At 35.4% G+C, this 16150-nt stretch overlaps 2 protein-coding genes across 3 annotated transcripts in view; one reads left to right on the plus strand and one right to left on the minus strand.

Moving 5' to 3' along the window:
* The window catches only part of Smp_006700.1 (hypothetical protein), a gene marked incomplete at its 3' end in the record, with an annotated part of 31467 nt that extends 31243 nt beyond the window's left edge, over positions 1-224 (plus strand). For both annotated transcript variants that reach the window (XM_018793755.1, XM_018793756.1), the window contains one exon: positions 198-224. In XM_018793755.1, the coding sequence (XP_018648235.1) occupies positions 198-224 (27 nt within the window). The remainder of the gene's footprint in view (positions 1-197) is intronic.
* Positions 225-877: 653 nt separating this feature from the next.
* On the minus strand, positions 878-12380 carry Smp_006690 (DNAj-related). The gene is made up of 8 exons (XM_018793757.1): positions 12211-12380; positions 12119-12177; positions 10627-10714; positions 8390-8601; positions 7502-7579; positions 6318-6392; positions 2806-2976; positions 878-1065 (listed from the first exon to the last, which is right to left on the minus strand). The coding sequence occupies exons 1-8, from the start codon at positions 12335-12337 to the stop codon at positions 1006-1008; spliced, it is 870 nt and encodes a 289-aa protein (XP_018648237.1). The 5' UTR covers positions 12338-12380; the 3' UTR covers positions 878-1005.
* Positions 12381-16150: the final 3770 nt, after the last annotated feature.

Here is a 16150-nt window from a genome sequence, read left to right on the forward strand (position 1 = left end):
TTCCAATCATAGTCCTTTCGATACATCGACAGTGCTGCTAGTTTTTATCGGTCTAGTCATCCCCTGATAAATGTATTGACTGTTACCATTCTCATGGAATACAGCTTATTCCCATTCGAAGAAAAATGTCTCCTACTTGTTTCACAGTGAAATCATTCTCACTTTATTTGAACATGGTATAATTCGATTTCTATTAGGTCCAAAGTGGGACATTTCATGAATAAATGCATGTAATACATTTACTAGATAGACTTCAAGTTGATAAAATGCTAGAGACTTAATTTTAAATGACAGAACCTTTCATGTACGTAACCCATTTAGATGGGCTTTTTGGTAGCATTAAAATTTGACAAAAAATGAGTCTTTTATCGGAAACTAGAACAAATCTCATATTTTCATAGTGATCTATGGAACCTTCGGCGTACTACATCATCTCTTATATCTAGTTGTTCTTAGGATAATAAGGTCAAAAACAAGGCTGAATAAACCAACGATTTGTACTGTTTCAGCAATTATTATTGGTATTCATCGCTTGATGTGTTTTGAAACCGATATAGACGAGTATCTTTGTAACTTGATATATATATATTTACTTATGCTTAAGTAGTTTGACAAAAACGGATACCCTATTATTTTTTTGTATTTATCCATTACTTAAGAATTCTTAGAATAGGGTAACGGATACATGACACACTCTGACAAACTGAATTTGCAATTTATTTTTATAAATTAGACTAAAGATTACTGCTGATTAGTAATTCTTGTCAGCGATATGCATCTTTCATAACTTAAAAACTTTATATTTTTTTTCAGTCCATAAGCGATCATCTGTTGACTCACATACCCGACTAATTGATTGTATTCAGAAAAAAACCCTGGCAAATTCAGATCATTTTTATTGTGAATTTCTATGTACAGCAGAAAAATTATTGGATTTGGTTTTATGTATAGTCATAATAAAAAAGAGCGTTTTGTACATTCTCACTGACGGTTTTTTTTCCAGTTTTATTGTCCAAAGTTCGCCATACGAGATAAGATGTATTGTTCGAATGTTTCAAAGTTAGACTTCAAATAAAAAAATATATTGTTTAGCATGGAAAATAATACTTATGTAAATGTACTTGTCTTTTCTTACAAACAACTGATCACTAAATAGTGATAATCGTATTCTGTCAATCGAATGTTTATTTGGGTACTAGTATTAGCAACTAGACGCTGCATGGACTGTCTTAATTTTAGGCAGAAAACCCTGAATCAATGCATCGTACTAATTGGTACTCGACACCAGGACGTACTTGTAATCCTAAGAAAGCTTATGTTCCATAGTGCATTTGAACTCGGGCTCCAAATTAAGGATACATACTGACAATTTCTAGAAAATGAATACTATGTCTTCTAATTTACTGTACTACCGATGAAAAACGACCTTTATATTACATTTAGGAATTAATTACCTTAATAATGCAGTTTTTGTAAACTAACAGGATCATCAAAATATTTATGCTAAACAAACTGTCAGTGTTGGACTGTGAATACTAATTGTCGCAAAAGTTAATTCACTAGTACCTCCAGAAAAATGCAATGACGGATTGTAATACACAAGTAGACACGTTTGTGAGAACTACATATTCTCTTCCGTTGCTCTACATTTATCTTAACAGACTTCGTTGCACATGTTTCAATAATTGATCCTGAAAGCTAGATGCAATCTTATAATGAGTAACTATTATCTTTGCTACTCAGGAGCAGATTTACACAGGGAAAGTCTATCTGATATTACAGAACAAAAATAATTTAGAAAGATATAAATTCAGAGAATCTGACTTTTTTGGTAACTTATTTGTGTTGCTGACATAACAGATTAACAATGCTGGCGAAAATCAGGATTGTGATATTTTAATTGAAAACGAATAAAATATTGATCACTTTGAAGTGAATACATCAAACTGTCGGATCTTAAGACACTCCACTTGTGAAAAGAACAACTTAACATTAGAAATATTGTTGAAAGATGTTAAAATCATCAGAACTACTAAATCTACAGGGATAGAAACTCTGATCAACTAAATAGCTCGTAGCATAGTTTTCCTTAAGCATTCTCTCACAAAACCCTTTACCGTACTATTAACTATTTTTACACTCACTAACTCTATTTAAATCGCTTACTTGCTATGGTTAGATGTCAGTAAGTAAACAAATAGACAATGCAATCAACTCAACATCGCATACTTCAAAAAACAACCAACGATTAGATGTGTTTACTGGAGTGTAGTTCATCAGCATATAACTGAATGAATACATTGGAAAAATCCATCAATTTAAAATTATTTGCGTATAATACCAGAAGATCCCTTTAAGTTTTACTTTAAACTGACGACTGCATTAAACTACTCAATATGTATGTGACGATTTCAATTTACATCCAAATACTATTTTAACTTATGAACGTTATCATCTCTCTACATCACTTCTCAGTGAAGTGTATTTGTTTAAAATAGAGTGTCGTTAGATTCCCTACGGAAACATTCCATTTCCGTAAACAACCTACAACAGGTGAATTCTACACGCTTCTTATTTTTGTTTTGTATTAATTTGCATTTAAAAACATAGTTATCTATTGCTAGTAGTTACTTTACTATTATTCCTTTCGATGTGGTTGTTATTCTTTTGCTTGCTAATTACAAAACATCTCTATACTAGTATAAATCGACATGTACTCAATACATTCATACATTCTGTGAATATGAGTAACAGGAACAACTGTAACATGAAATCCAGTTAAAGGGTGATTGAAATTGACCATACCTTATTACTTGGAGTTGGTTCATATATGAATTTATCTTTTTCCACTTGTTTATCTTTGACGTTATTTGAATCAGTAATCCCATCTGTGTTATTTTTTGATAACCATGATAATTGAAGGGGTAAACTTGGAAGACCGACTTTCCCATGTTCAGATGCTTTTATTGCTTTTTTCTATAACGAAAAACAAATTTTAAAACCTTAACTGATATTGGAATGATTTGGCCTACATTACATTGGTGAAATAAATTTACGTGAATAAATAATATTCACACGTCTTTCGTATTGTGGAAATCGTTTTTACCGCATAACGACTGATCGATGGGTAAAATAATCTTCTTGCCTCGTCGGCTAAAAACATATGTTATGTTGTTAAATCTATTCTGTATGATGGTTTATCTCCAGACATTTGAGTTCATTAGTATATTTCGGATATCATGAGTTTCTCTCCTAACTACGAACAAATTTATAATTGTCTTCCCTTCAGACGCAGTGTAGATTATATTTTGTTTTCACGACTAACTAAATTACCAACCATTTTAGTGAGTATAGTCATAGAGGTAGTTATAATATCTTATTCCAATAGAGACCAAACCAACTAAATGTTAGTCAACAGTTTTTGGGTTCAGCTTTGCTAATTTCAAATAAATGGCACAGTATATACATATTATTTTAATCTGTATACCAATTACTTATAGCATAAAGCATATTAACTGCAGATAGAAGAGTTTACTTGAAAACTTGCAGATTATAGTGGCTTTCTTCGCTGAATTCTCTCTTTCTTATAATGGCTATATTTTGAATTTTCCATAAATCAAAGAACTATGTTGGTTGAAGCAAGAAGATTTGTCACAAACGCATGATATTGAAAATTCCCATTTTGACATTTAATAAATAAAGAAGGAACGAATATAGCGTAATAACTATATAATGACATAGCGGTTATAAACTAACAATCAATAATTAGAAGAGGATTAATGATAATCAAAGTAATTATTCGAAAATCAAGCAGTTGCTACGTTGCACAATATATAAAAAGAGAAGAAAGAACTAACAAAAGTATTCTGATGAATGGTCATCGGTTTATTGATAGTCAATCAGAAACTGAATAGTGTTCATGTGATAACCAATATAAGCGTTTGGAGACTTTAAATAACTCAACTTGGAGAGGAACATTGTAATTAACTCATCCTTCTGCACGCTTTGTACAGCTTCATTTTCTAAACCTATATGTGCCATCTACTTTATTCGATTTTATGATTTATTTTACAAACTTTATGTTCCTGAGGTATGCGAGTCTCTGCATTGTTTAGCTGTATGTTGTATATGGCATCTTTCTCATCCCCTCTTGTTGTTTTACACATAGATTATTACTTATTGATGTCAGAGATCAAATAAGTATTAGGGGTTAGTAAGATTATATGTCGCAGCAATCCTTTTCAGTTATTTTCATTTGCTATTCATCTTTTTCATATCTGTTTCCATTTCTCGACGTAGTGTGTTCTTCAGCCTTCCACTTTTCCGCTTCCCTTCAGGACTCCAAGTTAGGGCTTGTGTCGTGATGCAGTTTGGTGGTTTCCGCAGTGTACATTCAATTCACTTCCAGAGTCTTTCCCTAATTTCTTCATTTGGGACCTGGTTTGTTCTCTGTCACAGTAGGTTGTTACTGATAGTATCCAGCCAACGGACATTCAGTATCTTGGGTAGACAATTGTCTATAAATACTCGTACCTTTCTGATGATAGTTGTGATAGTTCTCCAAGTTTCGGTTCCGTACAATAAAACTGTCTTGTTATTCGTATTGAAAATTCTCACTTTGATATTGGTTGACAGTTGTTTTGAGATCCATATGTTCTTCAACTGTATGAATACTGTCATTGTTTATTCAACCATTGCCTGCATCAGATCTACGTTCATTGATGATGCTACCCAGATACATGGATGTTTCCACTACTTCCAGAGTTTTACCATCGAATGTGATTGGGTTGGTGTTCTCTGTTTTGTATTTGAGGATCTGCCTGCTGATACAGAGGCTGCTGTCACTTCGGCTGTCTTCACCTGCATTTGTTGGTGTGTATGGGATAGAAGAGCCAGGTCATCTGCGAAGTCCAAGTTGTATGCAAACTGTCCATCGTATTCCGTGTTTCCCTTAAAATGTGAAAGTCTTTATAATCCAGTCAAGCACCAAAAGAAAGTAAAAGGGAGAGAGTAAACACCCTGGTCTGACTCCGACCCTTACTTGGAATGCGTCTGTCAGCTGTCCTCAATGCATGAATTTGGGAGATAGGATGTATTAAGCTTTTGTAATGCTTTTCCTCGAGCTTATCACTTCATCTATGGCTTCGTTTTCATCTTGGCTACATTCAGGTGATGATTTGAAACTATGTCTACTCTTCTCTTTGTTCTCCTGTTCTCCATGAGTCCCCTGAATATGACAATTATGTAAATGTGGTCGATCTGGTTTTCTGTAGTATGGTTTGGTGAAACTCATGTAGCTGTGTGTGCGTTTGTAGGGGAATACTGTGTCACCTATAACCAATTTGTTGAATGCACACAAATTTGCGAATTACTCACCATTTTTGTTCATTTCTTCCAGTCCATATCGTCCCGTGATATCTTCATATCCAGTGTTGTCCATTATGACTTTGGCGTTTAGGTATCCCATCAGGATGGCCAGGTCCTTTCTTGGGTACTTCATTATGATTGATTGCAGCCTCTCATAAAACTGATATTTATCATCTTCATTGCTATCATTGGCGATTGTACAGCACTGGATAATATTCACTGTGATCTTTTTTGGGAGGGGGGCTTTGATGATCTTGGGTTCATGAGCTCCCCATCCATTAAGTGCTTTATGTGCCTCTTTGGACATCACCAGAGCAGCTCCTTGAGTGTGTGGAGCCGTTTCCTCTTTGTCACCAGAGAACAACAGCATCTCTCCTGAACCTAATCTATTTCAAGCTTGAGTCCAATGGGTTTCACTTATCCGAGAACGGCCAAGTTGTATCCCCTCATTTCTGCTGCTATTTAGTTGGTCCTCCCGATCTCTCACATTGTCCGGGCGTTCCATGTATTTATATTAATCATCGCTGTGGTTGTTAGTAGGAGCATCGCCCTCGTGACTTTTGAAGAATCTCGGCTTTCACTATTAGGGGTCATAATTTTTCCAAATGAAGATCCTTTGGCTCAGGGGACAAAGTTTAAATGATTTAAATTACTCACTCAGGTTAGAGTTTTCTTAGCAAGGTTGTTTTTTTACTGGATGGGGTTGCTAACCCCATGACCAACCCTTCCCCTTTATTCAGGCTTGAGATCGGCAGAACCCTAGAAGGGCTACAGGCGGAGAAGTAGTTATAGTACTTTATTATCGGGTTGATCAAGGCACAATGTCTTTGAACACGGGAACCAATTATTAAGTGTATAACAGGGTAATCGAAACACTTAGTCACAACACAACAATTCCATCTTCTAGCGTAATAACAAACATGGATAAAATTCTTTAAAACTCAACTTACTGCTTCATCATAGGTGGAAAACTCAGCAATGGCACTGCCACGCTTACCAATAACGAAAGCTATCACGTCACCGAACTACAAATAACAATTAAACGTATTCAAGAAAATAATTTAATAAAGGGTATTTCATCTGTCTCTTAAACGTAATAAGCAGTTTGGATACTCATTCATCATGTGGTAAAGGCTGCTAACTGAACAGTGCATAATATAGTTAATTTTCCAACAGTTAATACATGTGTATATTGAAAAACAGATCAATTGCACAGGAAAATATTTACCATACTAAGATTTGTCTTCCTAAGATATTTAAATTAATATAGTTTAAACAAATTTGCTTAACTCTGTCTAAAGTTTGAGTGGAAGGTTACAATATTGTTTGGATTCAACACGGAAAATGCAGCCCCAATTACAGCATGTATGCGTCTTACGCACAGATGGAAATGGTTTGAATGACGAAATCCTTGTTTATTTTCACTTGCCTTTGAGTGCTGCTAAGCAAACTAACAGGAATGTGGCAGGAAACAACTTCTTTATTCGACTACAGGCGTAAAGTATTGGAAATATTTCGAAAGTGTTATGTGATTTTCTTAAAGAGAGCAACGTATCGAGTAACGCATCTTATTCACGTTCATGATTAAGGATATCATACGAATTAACATGCTAAATAAAGTTTTGGGACTTATTTCATCATATGTAGAGTCTAACTACAAAATATTTATACATTCAAATGAGCCTAACTAGTTACCAAATATTAGGTAGCATATGTAAGTCCGATGTAAGTAATGTACTGCGTCGCTGCTAAAGCTTATATGCAGGAAACTGTAAGGATGAGGGTTCTGATTGCCGAAATGTATGACGGGGTTAACTGACTCTACAAAATAATAGTCCCCAAAGTGAATGATAGTTGAATAGACGGGGAAAGCGACCATATACAGTTCTCTAATTCATGTCCTTTTTCAATGAACTACCGTTTAGTCAAACATAAGCAACGTAGGACCTAGCACATATATGCATAGCTTGAAGTTCCCATACAAAAACGGTACAAGATAAAATTAACACAATTAAACACCATGCCTCATAACTTCGGACACTGGCTTAGAAATCCCAGTCTCATGAAATAAAATTTACGAATTCAAATAGATAAACCAGATGGTTTTTCAATAGTCATTACTTTTTAAATATACCTCTGATAAGCATGTTCTTAGGAATGATTCTGTGTAGCAAGCGTTGGCCTGAAAGTTTTCTCCGTAAGCCCATTTTATCTGTTTAAGACAAAAATAATAGTAACTAGTAAACAAAAGCATAAAGGTAAGAACATTTTCATATGCGTACGATTTTTTAAGGCAGTAGATTGCAATTGCTCCTTACTTTTAACACCGAACTTTAACAAGTATATTAGAGTATTATACAAATGTACTGCAACGGTTATGTGATGTTTGTATATCTGTATTACTCAGTAATAGTAACTTGTGTTTAATTGCTTACATTATCCATTTTTCACTGGCTTATTAAGATATAACACTTATTTCACTGGTGCCCACAATTAGTACGGACTCAAAAGTATTGAAATAATTTGTTTTTGCGTCCCTCTTAAGAACTACGCTGGTCAGGGTTTAATAATTGGGATTCTCAGGTTTTTAGCAAGCATCAGTAATCAATAAACAAATCATAACTCCTAAAATGAAGAATAATTTCTTTTAACCCCAATAGTGTTTGTTTTTAGCAATCCTCCGAAGTCACAGTATTTGTTCTCAATACTCAAACGCAGCAAGACCATTTCCAACTAAAACCATAACAAGCATCATTGTTTGAAAATGTTATTTTATCGTGAGCTGAGTAGTTGTGCACTATAAGAAATAACACCTACAATAACGTGTCGGCTACAGAAGAATAGTCAGTATAGGTGCCAAGATTCGACTCTCAACGAAACGGAGCAAAAAGAATATTATCTTGAAGCATGTGTGTTCAAAACTCTAAATTGATGAGGATTCGTAGGAGTAAAGACGAAATCTAGTGGTTTAATATTAGCATGAAATTCATCAATGGCGTTCACGAAATGTTTTAAAACTTACTCTCACTACAGCCTGATCAGACTTAGTTAATTTGAAATTTATATTGTCAGTTTCATCATTCGCAGGTTTTCGTTTCCTTTCAGCTTGCCACTTCATTTCTTCAGTATGGCGTTCCCAATCCCTGCGAATCTGGTCGGCTGCTTGTTGTTTAGCTACAGCTTCAAACTGCCTCTTCCGCATGGCCATGGCAGCCGCTTCTCTTGCTTCTAGCTCTTAGTTTAAAATGAATAAGGATATTTTGTATCGGTAAGAATTACGTTAAAATATAGCGACTTTATACCCCAGTTATGTAGGGTAAGAAATAACAAGCTTTAGTATTCAGCACAGCAGATACAAATAGCTTCATCAGTATATCAAAACTACTTTGAGCAATGAAGTCTATAGATATCCCTTTTTCTCTGTGAATACAGTGATCTTGAGTGCTGTTAGAGGTATGAGGATAGTTATCACTTTCCCGTTGCCCACACCGTGGAAGGGTTCTTCTGAAGGTACCAGAAAAGAAAATTAGATTAGAAGTGGTCTTAGTGACCCCAAAGCGTGACCGCAGTGTTCAAGGGACAACTGCTTGAGGTCGGTCACACACGATCTTTTTGTAGGGGATTTTTGACGGGTTAGCTCCGTACTTGTTGGGACCTTACCGCCGGAGACGGATATCCGTGGGATAAGGCGAGGCGTGCATTTTTAGAGTCGACCTTTTCTAACCCCACCCCTCCTTGTGGGAAGACAGCATCGCTGTTATGCTGGTTATCTGAAGGAAACACTTTACTGTCGTCACACCTCTGTAAAGTCGGCAGTACTTCGCTTTCGGACCTTGAGGAACGATTGTTCCAGCCAGTATAGCTCGATTGGTTCGTCACGATAGGCAAGTCCGACCACCACGTCAAGTAGCAGCAACGGTCGGGGTATAATTTGTACGTGATCAGTTTTATAAACATTTAATCTACCATCCCACATGATGCCATCACTTATTAACTTTATCAACTGCTATATTAATCCTCTGAGTAGCAATATTTTATGTCTTTTTCTCTATACTGATTTTTTTTATTAAATGTTAACTTGGGAATAGAAGAAATAACAGCAACAAAAGTTTGTCGATAAAATTATCACAAAGTTGGTGCATACGTAGATTCCCTACATACTATCACAAGCCTGAGTCAGCTAACAGCTAACTGAAAACAGTAACAGTTATGACTCAGTTTCGTCACTTCAAGAATCAAGTGAACTTCACAGCTAACCCGGGAAATACATACGAAACATCTATTGAATCTAACTGAACGATCCTTTTGATTATTTGATAACAACACTGTCACACACAAGTATACTAGATGATGGGAACTCGGAATGTCTAGCATGAAGCTGTAATATATGCGTCTTTACTATAAGGAAATGACTAGCGAAGTTTCCGATCCACCCCTTGTTATAACAGTCCTAAAGGCCGTTGATCACTAAAAAAGTGACAAGAGCCACTTCGTACTGACAGAAAATTCAAAAATATCCCACCAATGAATTAAAAGAGTAAACAACCAAACATTGGGTGATTGCAAATAAACCCAGTAAGGTTAAGGAATTTTCGTCGTATTTTATTAACATGTGTACCAGGTTACTTGTTTATACATCTAAATATACAAGCAAATGCGGTGAGACTACAATTTAAGAACGACCTTTGAGCAACACTGGAGTGACCTTGAGTGTCAACTTGCTTACTAGAACTAAATCAGGGTTATAAACCTGTGGGAAGAATAAAGATTATGGTTTACAGATGACGGATTACTGCCTATACTCTTACTACCTCTACCACTATAAGATTTGATTCGACAACTGCATCTTCGTGCTAATGTGGTATGGCAACTCGAACTGATGTATGTACATACGAAGTTCTATGTTGTTACTGACTGACTGGTTAGGGTTAGGAACTAGATTAGGGTTTTCATCACGAACTGACATCAGCTAAAATGCTAAAAGCTTATTTAGTTAAATGGATGAATGCATTTCGCGCCAAAATCCAAGACTAGTTATCCTATATCAGACTCTTCCATAAATTATAGTGTCGCCGCAACAGCTTTATATATGATTTGAAAAATCTGTCGTGCTGTGTGACTAGCAAAGTAACATTTTGGTAAATACTTGATATACACTTTTCAAGATAAGTCTACTCAGAAAAATTTACATAGGCGGCACGCATCAGGACGAATATAACAATAAAAACAAAAATCAAAGGACAGGACTTTATAACTTACCTTCTTTAAGTTTTTTTCGCGACGAGTCCATAGATTCCATTCTTTTAATAGCCTCTCTTTTGGCCTTCCACTTCTGATCATATTCTCTCTAATTCACATTAAACATAGAAATATCTTAATAAAGCCTTATGCATTAATGGAAATGATTACCATCAACAGAAACGTGAGACATGTATCGAATTTACATAGCAAAGTACACAAATTGATAAGGTGTATAAATCATTTAAACAAAACTAGCGTTAAGTTTGATTCTGAATGAAATAAAGTACGTAAGCCATCATTTTGAATTTTAAAGAGGAAGGTCATATCGATACTATGTCTGCACTATAATTTTAAACAAAAGAGCTTTTACGACTCATGTTATATACTGTGCGATTTTTTGCTTTATGGGGAATACCTATCCGAAGATAAGAGAAAAGCTGAGTTTACAAGTGATATATAGGGTTTTCCTCGACTAGAAAGTAGAAGCAGGTGAAGAAGATGAACTAATCTCGTGAAATAGGAGGGATGGTGGTCTGCATATCATTCATCGTTTGTGGTCTACTAGAATTTACTGTCACTAACTGAGAGTGATTATTCGGGCACAGTCCCTTAAGTTTGACTACATCCCTAAGGTTTCAAACTCCAGACCCTATACTGACACAACCAATATACAAGCATATATACAGATGTTTTTTTGTTCAAGTGATGCATTAAACTAAGATTTGATCATTTGGACCTAATTCCCGATAACTAGGCTTCATACACAACAATACCTGATAAAGTGCTGAGTAGCCAAGTAATATAGCTAGGACGCCCACAAGTTGACTGAGATTAGCATAAAAATTTAACTCTAAATACAAAGTTTTGACTCCTTCGAGGCGTATAAATCATGAAATTAAGCACTCATGCGCTTCGCCACAAATGTTAGGGTCAAGATTTCGAGTTTCAGCGAGGGTGACTCAGTCTACATCAAACTGTTTTTTTTTCATATAAACTGGACATTTATAGGTATCGACGATGGTATACAGTACACAGTAGGAACTTGATCATAACTGTGATATACTTTTGGCATTGTATGTTGTTGAAAGATAAAACTTCATCTTCTTTATCTTCTGAGTGCACATAACAAAAATTAGTGTGACTCATACACTTACATTTTAATGTCTGATACATGCACCTCAGTAATCTAGATGTTATACAGAAAGTAAATAGTGAGATAAACCCCCAGGTCATGATGACGTCCTAAAACTTGAAGGATATTGTTTTGCAGAAAATTGGAACGACCTAGTTACAATAGCCCCTACATCTAGCGCATCAACACATACATTAACAGGAAACAAGATGTGCCCATGAAATCATCAAATGTGTTTTGGCGAATAAAATAATGCTTGTTTATTTGAAAATGCTTCCCATGACTATTAGGTTGACATTCTAAAAGACAGCCCGAAGTCGAAATGAGATATAAGTGATTAAAAATAGTAAAATTTGAATGAGATCACAATAACCCTACCCTTTTAACAGGATCGCGCAAAATTTCAAAGTAAATAGCTAGTTGCTGAAATGATTCCTCTAAGGAAATAATTACTAAGTATGATTACATACTTGCCAACGGGTTGTCTTGATTTTTATCAGGATGTGCCTCTCTTGCCTTCTTCTTATACGCTCTCCGGATATCCTTGGTTGTACAATCATCCCTGAGACCAAAGTACGCGTACAAATCAACATCCATCAGTACAAAACGCTGTTTATGGCTTAGTACTCGACACTAAAGTAACTGATGACATTGAAGTTGCGCAGCCTCCGAGTATCCCGCTTTATGTTTATGCAGCATTTCAATATCCTCATGATGAGCTTTTCTAGGTAAATTTGTTTCTTCAGGCTTAAGTCTTGATGTAAGACTTTGGTTTCAGGCATGTTTTCGAAGTTACAATGATATATGAAAAATCATGCGGTCTTATATATTAACCACACACAATACTTTAAACTATGAAACTACAGGCATGTAAATTTAAAACTTTTGTGGTGTGCAGAATATTTTTGGAGAAGCAGTGTTATCTAGCCTGCTTCTCTATTTACAAGTCTTTTAGTGTGAAGCTTCTAAGTATTGAGCATTTAGTGTTTAGTGCCATGTCAAGCTAACAAGTGTTATTCTAGAATCTGGACCGACCAGACTATTCTTTCTTCTTGAGTCCCATCTTAACTTTGCTAGTTATTCGCGTATTAACCTTCACTGTTTATATGTTAGTGTGCACATGCATTGCTTATCCTACTCAGCACATGTCAGACTATAAATATTGAATCATGTTTGAACAAATAGGGTTGGATCATTCTCATTCTCCACCCATCTTTGATTTCTCGCTTTTCGTTCTGAATGTACGTTCGGGTCAACGAGTGTACAAGATATACGTATTCGAAATTTTTTTCGTATTTGACTTATTTCATCCCGTTATTTTCTAGCTTGAATTGAGTCGGTAATGATGTACAAAGAATGCCCAAATGTATATTTCGATAAAATCATTCGTATGATCAACCGAAGTCACATACTGGGCTACTAAAAGCAGCATAAAGTGTTAGGTTTTAAACTTCCAGACCTTGTTGGGCAAAAATAATTGACGTTAACCCCTTAATATCCTAGCCTAGGTTGTAAAAGTTAGGTCTTGATTGTAGAATTTTGTAACTCTTTTATTTCCATTGAAAACTAAACAATCAAATACTCACGAATTATGAATTGAGAGATTAAAGAAATACTCTCAATAAGTTTATCACATTCTTGTTGAAAAAGAAATGAACTGCAAAGGATATAACTATGTAATCTTCAGAATGCTTATCAAATACCTTCTCTTGGGGTTAATTTTACATTCTGAAGACCGTAATCATGATTCGCTGATCTGTAATCTGTACACATCCTATTTCTAGCTATGTAGTGCCCTTTCAAAATGATCTTTATGGCATAACATCATAATCGCCCGTCAGCGTACAGAGGGTAAAAATAAATCGTCACAAACAATTAACACTTCTCTATTCAACATAGGGTGTAATTTTAATGTCTCAATAAGCTCAGTAGAGTCTGTTCCTCGGTAAAAGTACCTTGTTAAAATCACTGTTCTGAAATCTCAGGGGAATTCTAGTCTTCCTAAGCCAAGAGAGGTTTAAAGGGTGGAATTTTTCCCAAATAAAGCCTTAATTAAATGGTGGGGTGATGCTTAATTGCTCAGGGTTCGAGGTATTTAAATCCTTGGAGAAGAAAACTTAGGACAGCCTAAGCCTAATTATGAAGTAAAATTACATGATGTGACTGTTTGGTAAGTTTGCAGTTGTCCTAAATTATCAAGGTGAAGGAGATTGGTATAACCTATGATATTAGCAAACAAATTTGTTAGGAATATGTTCTAGATTAAAGTAGAAGCTTGGTAGTTACATGCTACAAATAGACAGGTGTACAAAAGGATATAAATTCTCAACGTTGTTCAAATTATCGAATTGTGAAGAGCGAATGTTTGTATGATATGTGGGTGAAGTTCATACTATTTGCTAGCAATAGAATGAATCTGTTGTATTTTTGGTAACTGATGAATCCTTTGTACTAGGTAGATCATATGATACGAATCCCATATATTATACGTCAAGTTGTGTTAAGTTAGTTTTATCTGTCTTAAATTCCCATATTTCGAGAATTATTAGTTAAGAAATCAATCTGAGTACTTCTAGTCATCGTATTGGCATCGCTATGGACCCTATGATTGAGCGGTTGAACGTACATTCAAATTTTTATACTTTCGAAGATAACATGGAAAAATTTGAAATCTAGAGTATAAAGGTGAGAAAAGTTAACGATGATAAAATTGGAGAACTGCTAAACTATGGGGAGATAACTTCAATCCACCCGTGTCTATGGGACAAAACATGTTGTTAAATTACGGCTCCTTATGGTCAAGTGGGATGTCATAAAAAAATGGTATTTATGCTTATTTATTGTGCAAAATATCTCCTCAAACCATGTTTATAGCGTTGAATTGGTTTCACTTCCAACCAAGTAATTCTAATACAAGCAAAACCAAACAATTCTACCAAACCGAAGCCTGCTCATGACCCTATGAAAGTAAAAATGAGCTGAAATAGCGCCGATGAAAAGTGGAGACAGCCACTCGGTTTGAACGGTTTGAATCATATATGAGGGGACTGGTTCCGCAGTACTTGCGGCATCTCCCAAATATCTTACAGAAATACATTCACCAGTGAGTGTATTTCAGCAATATACCTGTTTTACTCTTGTATTTTCGCCTTGCTATTTGTTTGTTTTAAACATTGACATCCAACTTATCTAAATGGGGCAAGGAACAGGAGTAATGCATATGAAATCTACTAAAGGTTCTTCGAGGTTATGCTGTCCCTCGAAATTATGCCTTGGTGTAAATTCTGTAATTATTACTAATGCACAACCTGTGAGTATCGGCGCAGTTTTGGAGCGGAAAGGTAAACCAGCAATCTGTGTTTCCACAAATGTACTGTTGCTGAACAAGATTATCCAAAACTCAGAAAGAAGAACCAGCTGTGTTTCAGACTGTTAAAAGACTGTAGATATTTATTTGGAAAGCAATTGACTATTGTTACTGATCATGAAGCTTTAAAGTTCATTTATCATCTTGAAAGATCCCCATCACGTTCTCAGCTGCCATGGTATTGCTTTCAGTACCTATGACTATACGATATAGTACATAAGAGCCAAGGAAAGTCACCATGTCAACCACATTTCTCGGCAATCCAAACAATATAAACCTAATAATATTGCAGACTGTTCGTTAACACAAGCTTAAACAGTGAGAGATCCATATCTCATTAGGGAAACTCGTAGATACTTCGGATGTATACTCAGTACTATAAGAAAGGTTGGAGTATTAATATGAAACGTAGATTTCCTGTCTATTTTTCAACACACGATGCATTGTACACTGCCCTTGACGGTACTCGGCATTTAAATGATCGTGTTGTTATTCCTTCTTCATTACGTAAATCTGTCCTTGTAAATCTTAATAGTGGACGTTTGGGAGTTGAGAAAATTAAATCTTTGGCAAGGCTTGTAACAGCTCAGGTTGGTTGGTTAAGAGTTGACCCCAAACAACCAGGCATATGCTAAAACAGTATTGTTCAAGTATTCATTCACTTCCTTACCTTTTGTAAGCGTTATATTCCCTACTATCTTATATGGAATGTTGAGAGCCTTTGTTTGTCTGAACAGATAATCCCACGCTCCACTGTGACTGCGCGAAGATCGAAATAAAGACCTATTCACTACTTCTCTGGTTTCTTCTATCAATAGCACGAGGGTTACCTTAAGGCACGAAAGTGGTGAGCCCTTTTTGAACACAATTTAACCTCATTTCTGTTATTAATCTTTTTTTTTTTACTTAACCGTAAAAGTAGACCGGATTATCCGTAAACTAAGTTGAGTATATAACTAGTTTATTCCGTATTATCTTAAGTTATTCGTGTTATAGTAACCATTTTTCGTGCTAACTTTATTGCTATATTTGTCACATACCTC

Source organism: Schistosoma mansoni, chromosome 1 (genome assembly GCF_000237925.1).
Source record: "Schistosoma mansoni strain Puerto Rico chromosome 1, complete genome".
Classification (NCBI taxonomy): domain Eukaryota; kingdom Metazoa; phylum Platyhelminthes; class Trematoda; order Strigeidida; family Schistosomatidae; genus Schistosoma; species Schistosoma mansoni.